A 17,587-nucleotide genomic window follows, 5' to 3' on the forward strand; every position below is an offset into this window, starting at 1 on the left:
CTTGTGCCTCTCTTTGATTTCATTTTTTTCCTCAACTTATTTCAATCAGAATTACAGGGGAAGTGGGTGTGTATTTTTGAAGTTTACATGTTGATTTTACATATTTATGTATTTCTATAAGCAAAGTCTGCAAGCATGTGTATATTATTTCCAGAATTTTTGTTTTCTAACACATTTGGCTCTTTGTGGGATCATTTTAATCTACAAAAGTGCCAAACTTTAAACATTTATGAATTATGTAAATATGTGTAATAAAGCAGTGGTTATCAATTATTCACTTTTATATAGAGTTTTATACAGGGTTTGTCAAAAAATGATTGATAATAGAGTTCATAAAGTTCTAAAACATTTTGGACTGTGACTGATTTGGACACTTTGGACTTTATTTTAATATCTTGAGTGCAACGGTTTTGCGCACATTAGATCAACAAAATATATTTAAAAAAAAAACTTTTTGGGCACAAATATATTCCTAGTGTTATTTTAAACTCTCATTGATCTGACACAATCGAAGCATCTGAAAGGAGCTCTTTTAATAATGGATTACAATTCTTGTGTGTATAATGCTTGCGGTAGGGACACTGCTAAAACATTGTGGAACTGTCATTAGGGGGCGGTAGTGTGTAGCGTTTGTCTTGTCAATTTTCTGATCTGTTGATGATTTTTAAATTGTTAGATGTGCTTATAGAGGCAGGTAAACCTTATAGAATATTATAAAATATGCTTATAGAATAGGTATGTAAATACCATAGCATTAAAAAAATTAGTACAAAATTGTCACTATAGGTAAAACTACTAATATGTACACTTTAGGTATTAATATTTACTTTTAAAGTACTAATATGTATCTTTAGGTTTTTGTTTTTATGTACAGTCACAGCTTTGTAACTTTTTTTCTGAGAGTGTAAGATCATTGACAATCTATCTGATAAAGATTAAAATTGTCTTGGAGGAAATGTTCAGCTAAAACATCTTAATGTAACATCCCCTAACTAAACACTTTACTCTTAAAAACAACAGTGAGCACAAAATTACTAACAAAAACATTGAGAAGCACCACAGAAAAGGGTATGAAATTTATGTCACAGAGATCACACCTTTAACTTTACTTCTTTTTTTTCTGTGCCCTGAGGCTCCTGGGTCAAACCTGTTGTTGTAAAAGATCTCCAACATGAATCTTGAAAGTGCACATAACTGAACACAGGAAGAGACTGATAGTAAAGCAAGCATCTGTGAAGAATTGTAGCTCTTCTTTGAAGGAACTGCCATAAATGTATTTCATTTAGCCTATTTACAGTGCCCTCCATAAATATTGGAACAGTAAAGACAAAATTGCTTCCTCTGCTGTGGAGTCAAGACATTTGCAAATATGATTAAAAGATGAATATGCGACAAAACTAGAATGTCACATTTTATTATTAGGTCTTTCGACACATCCATGTTTTACCAAAGGACAGCACTTTTAGAGTTCATCCCACTATTTGATGTGAGCATAAGTATTGGAACAGTTGAATTTAAGGTAGATGTAAAAGATTAACAGCTAATATTTAGTTGTAGATCCTTTGTGTGCAATCAGAGCAGTGAGTCTGCAGCCCATAGACATCACCAGATTTTTGGTCTTATGCTTTTGAAATGCTTTTCCCCAGCCTTTAATGCAGCCAATTCCAACTGTTGCTTGTTTTGGGGGGAGTTTCTGTCTTTAGTCTCCTCTTCACTGGTGAAATTAATGTTCAATCAGATTTAAATCTGGAGATTGATTTGAGCAATCTAAGACTTTACATTTCTTTACCCTGATAAACTCCTTGACTGAACTGGCAGGGTGTTTTGGGTCATTGTCCTGATCCAATATGAAGTGCTTTCTAATGAGTTTGGTGGCATTTTCTTGAATATTGGTAGCCAAGATTATTTTGTACCCTTCCAAATTCATTCTGCTACTGCCATCATACATTAAGTCATATTTAAAATGAAGAGGTCCTGTTCTAGAGATGACACCACCTCCACCAAGCTTTATAGATGAGGTTGTATGCTTAGGATCATTTGCAGTTCCCTTTTTTCTCCACACTTTTGCTTTCCAATCACTTAGATAAAGGTTCATCTTTGTCTCATCGGTCCATCAACTCAGTTCCAAAACTCTGCTCGCCTTTGTGAAGAATCTTGCCTTTCTATTTTTGGTGCTGATCAGAGGTTTGCATCTTGCTGTGTAGGTTCTGTATTTCTGTGTCAAATTCTCCTGCGGTTGTTGGTGATTTTACAGACATGTATTTTAGGGTTCATTTTCACAGCTTTTATGATTTGTCTGTCATCAACTGCTGTTGTTTTTCTCAGCTGATCAGGTCATTGTTGGTTGCTGATGTCGCCGGTAGTTTCCAAACTCTTGATTTCTCCATGCCCTTTGTTTTTCCTATAGTTCTAATTGACTTCCTCTTTTCTTTTACCATCCAAATTGCTTGCTTTTCTTTCAGAGTCAGCTTCCTCGTCTTTATCCTGGTTTGTGTGTGTCATCATCGAATGCAAGACTTAGAATGCAGAAACAATTGATATAACTGATAAGACACATTTCCTGCTTTTAATATCTGAAGAATTAATACAACAGGACACCGCTGAACACTTAGAAAGACCTGTGAGGCAACTGTTCCAATACTTATGCTCACATCAGATAGGGAGATGAAACTCTAAAAGTGCTGATCTTCTTATCTAGTAAAACATCTTTGTGTTGAATCACCCAATGATAAAATGTGACATTCTGTAGTTTTGTCTCATATTCATCTTTTAATCATGTGTACAGATTTCTTGACTCCACAGCAAACAGAACAATTTTGTCTTTACTGTTCCAAGACTTATGGAGGGCACTGTATTATAGGCTAGGGATCCCCCGGTAAATGTTAAAATATTATTAGTTTTAAAACTATCTTTGAAAACAGAAAAGCATTGTATTTACAAGACTCGGTTATCAGAAAACATGGACCCTTCATCCTTTCGAGTATTCATTAGAACTGGAGTTATACATTTGTTTCTCTTCATATCCACATATGCTGTCATAATGCCGTCACTATTCTGAATTATATCTTTTGCCAACATACATCATAAATATGACCCTGAAGCACAAAACCAGTCTTAAGTCGCTGGGGTATATTTGTAGCAATAGCTAAAAAAACACAGTGTGGGTCAAAATTATCGATTTTTCTTTTATGCCAAAAATCATTAGGATATTAAATAAAGATCATGTTCCATGAAGGTATTTTGTAAATTTCCTATCGTAAATATATCAAAACTTAATTTTTGATTAGTAATATGTATTGCTAAGAACTTCATTTGGACAACTTTAAAGGCGATTTTCTCAGTATTTAGATTTTTCTCTTTTTTTTTTTTTTTTTATATATATTCTTATTATTATTTTATATATATATATATATTCTCAGCCAAATATTGTCCTATCCTAACAAACCATACATCAATGGAAAGCTTGATTATTCAGCGTTCAGATGATATATAAATATCAATTTCGAGAAATTGACCCTTATGACTGGTTTTGTGGTCCAGGGTCACAATAGTGGAGCGTCTTTGTCTTTGATTTCTTTCACGACAATAGCGCAACTATATTGACAACATTTGAATTTCGGGAGAGGGGCGGTGAAAGTTGACGTTTCATGACGTCACGACACACACACACACATATATATCCATCCTCCATAAGTTCATCAGAAAACAACTAACCAAAGTAACCAACAGGCTACAGGAACGAGACCATGCAGAGTAGCACAAAAGTTGAACATGACAACAAAAGTCCTCGCGATGGGAAAGAAACCTCGAATTACGACGAATTGAAGTCATCATCAGCCTAAGTTCTGTTTTAAAGGGAAGTTATCAGAGGAAGTCGTGAGGGAAGGTTAGATGTTGAACAGATGAAAGTTGTTTCTCATTGGTCTTTGTGCTCCGTACTTTAAAGAATTAGGCATTTAATTTATTGTGCGATATGATGGCGTTATCTAAACTACAAAATTGTTATTAGGCAATAGCTACTGAAAACGGCCCCATTATGAACAATTTGAGTTTCACTGCATTCATTCATTTATCAAAACGATTTGTTTTCGGACATAGCCTACATGATTCACTTTAGAAAAGTCATTTGATTGACTCAGATTCGATCTGACTTTGGTCTTTCGTTATAGCAAACTGTTTATTTAATTCAGACAATTATTACAAAGAGCTAAACATCTTGGTTGCTGTAACATATTGACTTCGCACCTTTAAAACATTTTAATAACTCGTTACACACGCAGAACACAACTGAATAATTTGATTGGTCTTGTTTACGGTCTAGGTTGGTATAAACTAATGTAACTTTTATATAACTTGCAATGTATATCATTTAGTGTGCCATTTTTAGCGTTTTTAGTCTTTGTTCTGTGTTTTCTTTACACGTGCTGGAAGTAAATAACAATCTTAGCAATTGGTAAAAGATTCACAGTCTAATTTGTAGCTATGCTGGAAAATTATAGGATACGAATTAAGCACACAACGCTAACACAATATTTCGTTTTATTTTGTTGAGCTGTTTTCCAGTTTTGTCGCGTTGAAAATCTCTATAAATGTAGGCTGTAGAAAATCTTTAAAGCTATGTCGAGGTCAGCTAGCACTGGTGCACTTGACCAAATAAATAAAATCAATGCAGCCCACACGAACTTTTGAGTATCAGTCATGTGTAACTCTGTTGCAACATATCTGTCACATCCAAGTGACACATTACGAATGAAACAGCACAGGTAAACAACACAGTTTTCATATCCCACGTGACATCAATCTGGCAGAAGCTACAAGTAAACGAAATTCATTAGGATTTGTAACCTAGGACCTATACAATCTTTATCAATCTTTATGGAATTTGCTCCCACAATATAATGAAAATGCCACTATGTTCGCTTGAAATCTGATATTAGAGCTTATTCGTCTCATAAATTAATTCGGTTAATGGAGCTTCATATGATACATGTAATCATCTGCCAGAAATAAATGATAATATGCACTTAAAAATGAACAAACAATTCTCTGTGCGTCTCAGTTCTTCATGCATTATCTCAAAATGCCCGCTTGGTGGAAGCAGCCACGTGCAAGTCATTGCCCGAGTGGCCAAAATATACTTAACGCACCAACATCTTATAGTTGTCGTTCTCTTGATCTCGTTTTGAGAGCTAAATATTGTTTGTAGTTTGCAGAATTGATGCGGAGAACTGTCGATACGTTAGATCTCTGATATGAGAGTCAACCACAGCTTGTTTCCCAAAGCGCTCTCCCTCGCGCGCGCGCTCTCTGTACGAGTAAATCAGGCGCATTTGACGCTTAAATTAATAAACATTGCTTATTGGGTTCAGTAGGTTGATATTAGCTACCTAAGATTGGTGAAGAAAAACATGTACTTCGATATACGTGAACTGAAGCATAAGTCGTATGTATATATGGACGAGGGAAATGCAACAACTGGTGAGTATAATTGTTCAGATTGCACGCGCGGGGGTGTGTTATGTGCGTCACCAGTTTAGAGGCGAAACACTCCTCTGATTGGACACACCCTCCCCCTCTCCATTTTGTGAAAACCCGCATATTAGCTTCAAGTTGCTGGTCATAAAACCTGTTTCTTTGTCTTTCGAATCCCGGACATCGAATATTCAGTGTATTATCATCGAGAAGTTTAATACAGTAGAGGAAGTGATGATAAGAATCAGTCAGGTAGTTCAACAACTGCGTCTGCATTGAATGATGAGCAGTCCCTTTCATTCTTTCTTTTTCTTTCTTTCTTTCTTTCTTTCTTTATCTCGTTCTCTCTTTTCTTGTTCATTTATCTTTTCTTGTTTTGTCCTATTGTATGATTGTACGTCAAACATTTTTTTAAACTAAGTCCCTTTTCTTTAATTTGTTAACAAATCTATTTTTCTAAAAGGCTTGCATGATTAATATTGCAGTGGATTTATTTTTTTAACGTGCTTGTATTGTGCGTATAGATTGCACACTTAAAATAATTAAATTTGCTTGTGTGTTGTGCTGTTAACTATTTTGTTTTTGTTGGAACAAAAGCTTCATGTATGTTGTACACTTAAACTTGTACACTATGTATTTATAAGAGAAAGAAACATTTACTTTAGTGGCTTATTTTATTAAGAGATTAGATTGTATTTCAACTTGTATTAGGTTTGAGAAACTTTATTGGGAAACCTGAGAAACTTATTTTAGTGGGAGGGGTTGGATTAAATCAGATATAGGCTGCTAATTATTTATCACTGTAATTGTATGTAAAATGAAACGCTGCTTGTAATAGAATTTATTTATTTGCACACAGCATTTAAATCAAACATTTTTATAAACCCATGTTTGTTTTTTGTGGGTTGCATCAAAAGGTTTTAAAGAGACATCTATTTTAGACGTTTTTACAAACTGGAAATATTTTTAGATATGTGTTTATATAGATATTATAGAAAATAAAAGAGAAGACAGTTTGTTCACAAGTTGCGCAACAAAACTGTTTCAGGAGTTTGGAAACACACTAAACATACTGCTGGTTCTTCATTGTGACTTACTGCTTAGATTAATAAAGCTGGATTTACAGGATTTTACAAAAACAGATTATATTGTGTTATTGCTAAAATAGCAGAGAGGGTCTCACATAATTTGAGTGGCATCATGGGAAATGACAGGGAACTGCCAATCATTCTCAACTTCCTCCAAGAGGGCAGAAATAACAACACTCTTTGCCAGTATTTAAATAGTCCAAACATGCTTTTGAACAGATGCTGTATGAGACAAATATAACAGGTTGTCAAAATAAATAAAAAAGTTGCATAAAACTGTTTGCATGGGTTTATGTTGGAATTGTAATGTTCCTTATTCCAAGGTATTTAAAAAGGGAAAAACTTCTATCTTTGAAAACTTTAAATCAGATTTGTTTCTGCTGTTATTTTCGTTCTTGCAAACATATGCACATAACTGCTCAAAACTAAGACTGAAATCAACGTGTTTGGATTATTTTTTGTAACATTTGTGTTCTTGTATTTGTACATGCATGAAAATGACTAAAAGTACTCATATTTAAAAGGGATTAAATTCTGTTAATTGTTTAATTTAAAGAAGTTAAGTGCTACTTACATTTCCAGTATCTAAAAATGATCAGACACTTGTGGTCTTTTTATTTCAAAGTTTATTTCATTTCATTGTTCTAAGTCAGATTTAATTCATGATTCATTATCAAAATGATGTTTTCAGATTCAGTCAATTTATTACATTTCATTTAGAACTGATTAAAAACGATGAAAAGTTAATAAAGATTGTAAAGATCTATCAGTTCCTTCCATGATGAGAATTGCCTATAGATGCATGAAGATACAAAAGAAGCAAGAAAACAAATACAGAAGCATTCAAGGAAAACAAGTAATGAAGTCTTTACCTCTTGCACACTCAGACCTTCTTCTGAAAAAGGTGATCATGTGGGTTGCACAAATATGCATAATAATCTGCATTCCTTCAGATGAAAAAAAAAATGAAAATCTATTTTGGGTTATATAAAAAAAAACTTAAGTTCTAATTTTGCATTATAATAATCATACAATATAAAGTAATTTACATGCAATAATTCTGTATTCCTGTCCCTATTTCCACAATGACACAGAGTCTTGTGGTGGCTATCATAGTTATGTAACATTTCTCACTTTTTTTGTATTTAAAGAGGCTGATTCAAAATGCATATGCACCAATTACATAAAAAATAATAATTAACTGTCTATAGTTTTTCAACTACAATCTTCCATTTCTATGTTTAAGACTGACCTTGCCTCTGGTCTCCAATATGCAGATGTTGCTCTCCAAATATTATCTGTTTGAAAAGAATTACAGCAGAAACTTGCCTTACAATTACATATGTAGGCATGTAAGCCAATCAGATAACCCTGAGCTATATGGGGCCAAACCAAAAATAACTTTGAGTCTTTGTCAGGTTTAATTTTGTTACTTTGTGTCTTTCTGATTTTTTGGTTACACAAAAAGTAACCTTGAAATCATCTGAATAGCATGTAAACTGTAAATAAACATTTTGTCACTATTCTTAGAGTCATTCTTGCTTCTTTTCTGAACTTCCTTCCTACCACACTTTGTTCCTCTGAGTAAGATCCACAGCCTTATTGCTAAATGCAACATGACGTAAAAGAAAACGAAAGCACTTGATTATATTCTATAGTACCTACTGCTATCAATAAAATAATTCTTCAGTATTATAAGCATAACACTTTGAAGGAATAGCAAGAAACAGATTTCAATGATGCACCATCAAACGTCCTTGTCCTGGATGAGCCCCATTGCCTGTGGTCCCCCTCACCCAAAACAGAGATGCCCTACCCCCACACCAGCTATTCCTCATCCCCCTCACAGTGTGTGGTCAGGTCACAATCTCAGATCTCAGAGTCCCTCTTAAACTCACAGGGGGTTGTATTGACATGCCAATGCCTTCATAGGACCACATAGTGCACCCCCTTGCAACAGTTACTGAGTGTGAAACAGGACTATGAAAAGAAATTCATATCTCATGCAACACAAGAGATGATGACTTTCTGTGGTTTTGCACATTTATTGTGGCTTTTAATAGAATATAGGCTACACATGCATCTGACCTAGTAACTTTAAAGCTAACTCTGTACAACCACTCACAAAAAAAAAAAAAAAAACGGGTTTAGACAGAGGCCATCAGATCTGTGACCCCTTTAGATCTTAGCACATCTATACCCTGCATGTGAGCTGGTGTTGCAGCAGAGATATGCAACTGAATCTGTTATAATTCATATACACCTAACAGAGTGAATACGAATGGGCTTGAGGCACTACAAAGAGCATACGTTTATGCATTGTGGTGAATGAACATAAAAATAAGGAGTGTAATCCTCAAAGCAGCCTTTATTTACATTGTAGTAAACCTTGGCCAGAGACCCTCAAGATCCTTATGTGCATCAGGGGATAACCTGTATTTATTCAGACATTAAAAAGACAAGGTGATTGATCACTACAGACGTGATACACAATTCGGATATGCACACAACTACGCCTCTTTAGTCTACTCATCGTAATCATTCTTGAATGAAGACATCCTTGCGAAGTTACGCTTCGTTACTGAAGGAGCCCTTCAGGTGTGATTTAGTAAACATGGGGGAAGCTAAAGGAATCAATGGAACGGGATCTGCGCTTGTTTCATTGAGCACGTTGGTCGAAATAGCACTTAATTACGCATAATTGCGGACCATCGCTATGGAGTTCTTGCTAGATGTGAATCGCTTCTCACTCTTGCTGTAATGGACGGGGAGCCATTTTCTCACAGAGATCCGGTGTACTGCCGCCACGTGTACAATTTGAGAGCCACGTAACAAAAGTAACCGCTTGAAATTCTCATCTGATTTGCCTTTAAGTCATTTGAATGGGGATTTGAGGTCGGATTTTTCAGACTTGAGTAGAAGGCTGAAAAATCTTCGCAATGAAAAATATCATACACAGCGTGCACACACAATACGCAATGCAACAGTTGCTCACTTCCTGTTGGTATGCGGTATCCCAGACGCTAGGCCCTGCTTTCGCAACATTTTGAATCAGTTGTTGGACCTTCTCGTGCCTCGATTTGGCGCGACATGGAGGTAAGCACGAGAACTTCGGGGATCTGTGGAGATCTGCCTCGCTGCTGGAGCTGACCTGTTAAAGTTAAACTGGATTCTGCGTTCCCCGCGCAGCCAAGTTCCCAAGAGCTGAATTAAAAAGGATACAGTGTTTCAATAAAACCATGCATTGAATATGTGTGTCACTGCTTAGTATTTACTCCACCTCAAAAATGTTTGCCAAAAAACTTTGGTTGTAAACCTACTCTAATCAAATATTTTACTTCGCCCTGGTCGTGACCTACAGCTGACAATGTCATAAGGCTATTGGTTCAAAATACGTGTTTCGTGATCAACTTTAGCCGCTTGCGTAAGGCAAGCGAGTACGAAAAGGGCAAGGATAAGGAAAAGCAGCCGGCCAACATCACAGTGGGGTTGCATTTACACGCAGAATCTCTAAAAATCGAAAATGCTAATAAATGGCCTTTTGTCCTGTAAATTGTATCTCGTTGGAATCCGAGAAATTCTTAACACAAGGTTAAAAGAAAGCAGGAAACGTGACGCTGAGCGCAATAAGAAAAACTGGAGCGTATATGGGCTAGTATGAATCTGTATGTCTGTGTGCATGGCAGGGCATATACGGTGCAATGTACAGAAAATGTTCCTGTCTTTCCAAGCAAGCACAGCTTGAGAGCGAGAGAGAGAGAGCGCGCGCGCACGAGAGAGCGCGGAGGACCGGCCCCTTCTCCAGCTACTCTGACACCACGTGGTTTCTTCTTTGCAAACAAAAAAAAATTAGTAAATTCGACTCGCTTTTAGAGGCGGTGCCATCGCCAAGCGGTAGGATCTGTGTGACAGTGCAGGGTACAGCTTTAGGTTGAGGGGCAGCGAGAGGAAATAATTTCTCCCGATCCGGCTTTATGCTCGACAGTATTCCATCGCAACAAACATCAGCTTAATTCAAACTGATATCATTTCTACACCGTGCTGGGAATTCGCGAGGGTTGCTACAGTGAAGAATATTTACCACTCGCCTGCAGGACTTAATCAGACTACAACGTTACTGTTAGCCGAACTTTCCCCTTTTTATTTTGGATTGTCTTGCAGTTTGATTTTTTTTTTAGCCCCCGTTTTTAATTCCAACCGGCTGACATCTACATGATTTTGTAATCTGCGGGCGTCTGCGTCCTTTTCCCCCAAATTAAGAGCGTTTTGCCGAAAAGTTTTATTTTCATTTCTATTTTCGGGGGGGAGCTATACAGTTTTTCCACGATGAACAAGCTATATATTGGAAATCTCAATGAAAACGTGACCGCAGAGGACTTGGTTAAAACCTTTGAAGATCACAAGATCCAATACTCTGGACAGTTTCTCATGAAAACTGGCTATGCGTTTGTTGATTGCCCAGACGACCAATGGGCAATGAAAGCAATTGAAACATTTTCTGGTGAGTAAATTGATTTTAATGGGCCTTTCGTTACCGGTTTGCTTCTTCGCCGGTTTTCTTTCGTAACTTACCCTGGTTAAGCTCCCATAAGTGTTTTGCTTGTTTCTAATTCAAAATCTACTGGTTTGCTGGGGATCTCTGGTTTATTGTGAAAGTGAATCAATGTTTTTACTTCTTGCCACTGAAGTCAGAGCAATGTAAGGCTGTATAGTGCAAAGGTGCCTGAGATAGTGAACTTTTAAGAGCAGAGGGTTTGCATACGCTAAAAGCATGCATTCACACATCAACCACGACTTTACTTTCTTTGCTCTGACAGGTTTAAAACGTGCAGTGTATTCTACTTTAGCAAATAACTATGCATTTAGCCTCGTTCTGATTGTAAACTGTGGGACGTGGTTCTCCCAAGCTCAGTCCTTAGGTTTAGTCCAACCTACCCCGGCACAGCTATAGAATCAGGTCTCACCCCTCCCCCTTTTGGCTAATAGGCCAGTGGAGCTAAAATGAAACATGTTTCTTGAAGCCCCTTGAGTTAATAGGCACAATGCTAAGGGTTTACCACCTTGTCTTTAACGCATCCGACCATGAAGCATTCTCATGTGCTGACTTTAACCGTGCAGTTTCATTGCATCTGTCCCACTGATCACAAAATATGTCTCTCCTCGATTCTCCACATATGTAGCATGTGACGTGTGTTCTATATAGCACGAAGGTCGCCATGCCGATAAGGATCCAGTTAAAACTATCCACCACATGAAGTCATGCACGGTCAAGATTAATTCATCTTCAGCTGTTCTTTTTATCGCTATATGCCTCTTAGTTCTCAACTAGACACGAAGAACAAATAATAGCCTACACATATGGACTCTGTCATACAGTTGACGCAAATAGTTAGTGTAGCCCTGAGCAGTGAACCTAGAAAGCGTCCTAAGAATTTTGTCATTTAGTATTTTATTTATTTATATATATATTTAGTTTAATTACTTTTCATTAACACCCACCCTTGCGAGCCCAACACCTCAAAAGCTCGTTCAGGCCTTTCGCAAGTTATACAGTAAAAATACCGTTTCTCCTCACACAGGGAAATACATATAACATATTTGAGGCACGCATTTATTATGTTTTAGTTTTAAAGTTGTCTTGGATTATGAGGGCCATTTAAGGTAGCTGTGGTCTCATTCTGTGAGTGGGGTAAAAAATAATTTATTTCCCTTTTCCAGGTAAAGTGGAACTTCACGGAAAACGAATCGAGGTCGAACATTCTGTCCCTAAGAAGCAGAGGTATTTGCTTTCTCTTGAATAGTTCGACAGTTGTTTGCTTACTGTACTGTATAAAAGCTGAATGCATGTATGTATGTGTCGTGGCGTAGCCTATGTACAAATATGTGTACTGTGTAAGCAGGATCTGGCTGTGTGCTTAAACTGCTGATCTGTATGGTTGTAACAGTTAAGTAGTTGTTACTTTTTAAGAGTCTAGCTCTCTGTACACGAATATTCTTTGTGTCTCTCTCTTCACGTGACGGATGTTATAGTGCCTGGATGTTCAAAGTGGCATATGCTCTTAGCATTACACCACGTGCTGTTACATTCATAGTTACTACAGCGCTATATGGGAGTCGTTTCCACGTTATGCATTTGCGTGCATATTTGTCAAACATGTAATGGTGGTTTCCGAATCATTTCAATCACTTGTTCCCTGTTGATTAGGCCTTGGCCTACTGCAAGGCCTAGGCCTCGGTGCTTGATTCGTGCATCACAGATTTAGTTTTCTAGCCCGCTGTGGTTTTAAAAGCTGCTATTACTTTGGAACACCATCGTAGTTCGTACTTTTGTTACGGATATTTAAAGGGTAGACTTTGTAGGGAACGCCGCTTCAGGTCAGCGCTGGAGAAACAAAGCGTAGCCTATAGACATGGCTATGTTCCATAAACTGTACAGTTCGAAAGATTTGTCGTCTAAAAATTCACTGATCCGTATTTCTGCCGATAGTTGTGAGTAAATGTGGATATGATTTTGTAACTTTTGCTGTTTAAAATTAAAATTAGCCTCAGAAATGTATTTATTTGTGTTCTGGGGAGTTTGCATGGCGCGCAGAAGACTGTTTCTGTGGAACAAAAAAGGTCTCCCCCTACGTCCCCACCCAGCTCAACTCTGCTTCTTACCTCTTTACACCCTAAATGCATTTTTTCACAACCATCCGAGCTACACCTGTTAACCTGGCGTGTAACTCGATGGTATATTGTTTTAAAACGTTGAATCCTGTTGAGAATCTATATAGTAAAACGATAGTGTGTGCTGAATAATTTGCAGTGAATATTTTAAAACCTGCTGCTCGTATGTTTCATTAATTCTGTGGTTGGTACAGCTGAAACATTTACGTTGTTTGATGGCCGCTTTCTATCTGTGTTCGCCTGGTTTACGCGCTTTAGCCATAAATCTGTTTACTGCTGAAAGACGTGTTGTGTGAAGGTATGCTTTGCATATTTAAATATTACACTACTTATGATGTAGCTGTTTTTTAAAAAAAAAAAAAAAAAGTTTTTTTTTCTGCATATTTGTGATGCAGATGCTTAACGTGTCTCGACATGTATACTGATAAAGCGGACCTTTTATAAAATTATCATGCATTAATTTGTAACAGATATGCCTTTTTGATAGACCTTAATAGCATACATTGTGATTATTGTTGGGAGGCCAACTGTACACTGATAGTATGTCACTGGGTCGCCATCAGTGTGAAGAGTAACCAACGTCAGCAAATGAGAAAATGGCGTACAATGTAACCCTCTGTCGAAGGCTCCATTTGAATGCACTGGGGCATTAACATGAATGAGTGCCAGTGCATTTACAAATTCATTTGATAGCGCCATGTAAACAGTTTACTAATCCGTGAACTAATCCTTGATATAATTGCTAGGTGAGCTATTTTAGCTAAAAATGCGTTTTGCTCCTAAACTCACATATTATGCTATTTACATTTATAGGCTACTTAAGGGACTTTTTTCTCCCTGTGTGCGTATGATAATTTTAGAATTCGTGTAGTCTGCTCTGGTGAGACGTGTGTCTCTTTTGAGTTGAAAATTCCAAGTAACCAGAACGCACGCGCACACACATACACAAAACATAACCAGAGTTGTGGAAAATGCATTAGAAATGTTAATTAGGGTGGAACTGTTACTCGTCGCCATTTTGATAAACGTCTTTGTGGGGCTGGCCTCTGAGGTGCGGGACTTTAAAAACGAGTGTACACCCCCAGGTCAGCATATCTGTTGATTTGACCCTTTGTTGTGTTGTATGCATGCATGTGCTGGTGGAGTTTTGACTCTGTCCCATTCAAATAGATATATTTTTGCTTAATTGGTGCATGAACACATTTCAGTTGCTTCAGGTTTCATGTGTTGCTTTGGAGAAGTGTGAATGCAGGATGAGTTACAAGATTTAGGGTGGGGTGGGATGGAGGGTCAGAGCAGCTTTTTGCTATTGTGCACACCCCTTACATTTGGTAACATTGGGTCTGTCTTATGTAATGCTTATAAGTAAAATTAGAAATGTGTTTTGTTGAAAACGTCTTATTGTTGAAAATAAACTATAAAAACTTGTCAAAACATCAATACCAGCAAAAGCTGATATCAAGAGCATTTTTATTCAGTTGTTTTAAGTAATATGCATTATAAAGTAGTTGTTGGTAAAAACTGACGTTAAATGTGTGCAAAGAATAGAGTGGAGACCATAGAGGGTGTAGTGAGTAAGCCATAATGTTTTGTGCATAGAGCTGTGTGGGCGGCTCCATGTCTCACGCCTTGAGTTTCTCCCTGCTTTATGTAATATTGCATTGGTGTGACGGGGCCATTTGCAATGGCTTGATGGGCCACTTTTGAAGGCCTTCAGCAGGAGAGATTTGGAGACAAGGGGAAGAGCCACACCTTTATGACAATACCGGGTGTTAAAAGTGTAACAATAGCCCTTCCCCCTTCTTCCAGATGCTACTCTACGTGCTCCCTTCCCCTTGTAAGCACCTATCAAGGGCCAGAAAGCAACATGTTTTTGCTGCAACATTTTATTGCTCTCTCTCTCTCTCTCTCTCTCAAAAAAATAAATAAAATTGAATTTTAACAGTGGGATGAATGTTGACAAATTGTGGCAGAGGCTAATTCTTTGTGAACTGAATAATGCAGTAGAGAAGTAGTGCAAGAGGCCAGCGTGGTGCAGGTCGTGGGTATAGAACTGCAATAGAAATATTTATATTAAATTTATTAATAAAAATTGCAATAGAAAGTACTTTGGGACACTTGAACTCGAATGTGAAAAAAAGTAAATTGTTATTTCCAAAATGGCAGTCTAAAGTAATGTAGCTGCTCATCTGACTGCATGTGTTTATTTGTTAGTAGGGAAAAATGATGTTACAGAAGTGAAAACTGACTTCAGGTTTATTGCTAAATAGTGAAGGTGAGTACCTGTTGAGGTGTGTGTGTGTGTGTGTGTGTGTGTAGTGTCAGTAGTTTCTCCCTGTTGAGCTGTTTTTGTCTCCTGATATTCTTTGTGACCGTACACTCTTGATTTTTCTTTCAAGTGCATAATTATGTTAAAAGCTAGAGTTTGTAATTTACCGTGGCTCATGTTTGCTGTCAGATCCATAGTGATTAAAATAAACCAAAAATATATTTTTAAAGAACAACAAAAAAATAATTGTGTGCTGTCTTACAATTAGAGTGTGCTGTAAATAGCCTGTTTTTATTTTTTAAATACTAAATAATACATCCGATATCTAACAAATGCTTTGGTTGCTTTGACTGAAGGACAAAACCTACAGGCTTACAGCTGGGCTGCAATAACAGCAGTTTTGTTTAAGTAACTCCTAATTAAAAAATTGTGCATTTTAAAGTAGCTTCGCAAAGTGGATTCAGAAACAAAAGGGGGGAGGGGGGCAGAAAGCTTCAGCTTTGAATCGAATCGTGACGATTCGCCGGGTAAATAAACGAGTGTGTTGCGATTGCATGCTCAGGCAGTCTGAAGCCACACTTGCCTGCTCTGTCCTCTCTCTCTCTTTCTCTCTCTCGCTCGCTCCCTCCCTCCTTTTCTCTCTGTCCTTTTCTCTCCATCTCCGCTTGTGATTGTAGTACTACAGAAGTCAGGGGGAGGGGTTTTTACGAAGAAGGAGGTGCGACCAATCGGGGGCCAGGAACACCTGTGTGCAGTTTCTCAGAAGCCGTTGACGGTGCTGCACGTGAGGCAACCTCGTTCTCATCTCTGTCTATCTCTCTGCCAGCAGCGTGCTTGCTTGAGTGCAGTTTGTTCCCTTTTCTTTTCCTGGCTTGCACTTTTGCTCTGTCTGTCTTTGTCCCTCTGTATTGCATAGGCTGTCTTTCCTTCCGCTGCGAGACATGCATTTTTGATTGATTCCCACATTTGCAGGACTGCAGAACGTGCGGGCAGGCAGTCTTGTCAGTTTGGTCATATGACGTGCTACTCGCAGGGCTTGCCTGAGCAGGAAGAGGGAGGAGAGGAGGAGAGAAGAGGAGAGGAGGGGGTGGGGATTGAGGAGGGAATGCATGGCAGCACTTCCTTGTGGGCTTTCCTTTTTCTGCTGTTCCGGAGAGCGATTCTCTCAAAACGACCGTTGTTTTGAACGGGGGAAATAGCAGGATGAGGGACAAAGGGAAAAATACTCATAGCACGTAGACATGCTGAAGATGTGAAAGTTAAGTGTGCGTTGTGCCTTTAAGAGCACCCCTCCCATTTTAACCCTTACCAATGTGTCCTCTTCTCTCCCCCTTTCCCTATTTTGAACCATCTGTGCTGTTTTTTTTTTGGAAAGGATCGAAGTCCCTTTACCTCAGCTTTGGACAAGCATTCAGTACCACAAGCACATTCACACCCTCAAGGGCTTTTACACACACACACAAAAAACTGTGTAAACGGGCTACAATACATGATAAAAGTGAGTGTTTGTATTTTAATTAGAGATATGTCTCCTATTAAACATTTTTGATGTTCGTTAAGAGTTGGATCAATAGTGTTGGTAAGATCTAATTCTTGTTAACTCTATGGTCAAGGAAATCGTAATGGAGAGTGAGAACATTCTTTCTCTCCTTGTCCATTGATAACATTTGTGACAACGCTCTCTCAAAGCTGAACATATTAACCGCAGAGGCTTGCTGTCACAAGGCAGCGTGAACAGGTGGATGGGACTTGGCTTGAAGTTCAAATCATTGGTTGGTGCCATTTTGCAGCATGGCTGCCCAAGTGGTTGTGGGACGGGTTTCAGGGTCTCGCCTGATTCAGATTTCCTCAGTTTTGCAGCATATCTAAAATGTAAAATTCTTACATTTTGGCATTGATCTAGAACATTTACATATTTATCTAAATTGTAAGCATTGAATAAATTTGACTTCTGTAATAGCAAATAAAATGCGTTCACGTTGTGTTCAAACTGTTGACTTTTCTCCAGAAAAAAAAAGTGCTGCTTTGACAGGCTTGACGTCAAGGACGAGAATTACTTGTGAATTCTCAAGCGTAAAATTTTAACCTA

The 17,587-nt window shown here is 37.8% G+C and overlaps 1 protein-coding gene across 2 annotated transcripts in view; it reads left to right on the plus strand.

Moving 5' to 3' along the window:
• Positions 1–10,404: 10,404 nt before the first annotated feature.
• Positions 10,405–17,587, plus strand: part of igf2bp1 (insulin-like growth factor 2 mRNA binding protein 1) — a 36,515-nt gene continuing 29,332 nt past the window's right edge. The window contains exons 1-2 of one of the 2 annotated variants that reach the window (XM_042720743.1): positions 10,405–11,061; positions 12,279–12,339. In XM_042720743.1, the coding sequence (XP_042576677.1) occupies positions 10,887–11,061; positions 12,279–12,339 (236 nt within the window). In that variant the 5' untranslated portion in view covers positions 10,405–10,886. The remainder of the gene's footprint in view (positions 11,062–12,278; positions 12,340–17,587) is intronic. The other variant, XM_042720742.1, reaches the window with a different exon arrangement.

This window comes from Cyprinus carpio, chromosome B3, assembly GCF_018340385.1.
Source record: "Cyprinus carpio isolate SPL01 chromosome B3, ASM1834038v1, whole genome shotgun sequence".
Classification (NCBI taxonomy): domain Eukaryota; kingdom Metazoa; phylum Chordata; class Actinopteri; order Cypriniformes; family Cyprinidae; genus Cyprinus; species Cyprinus carpio.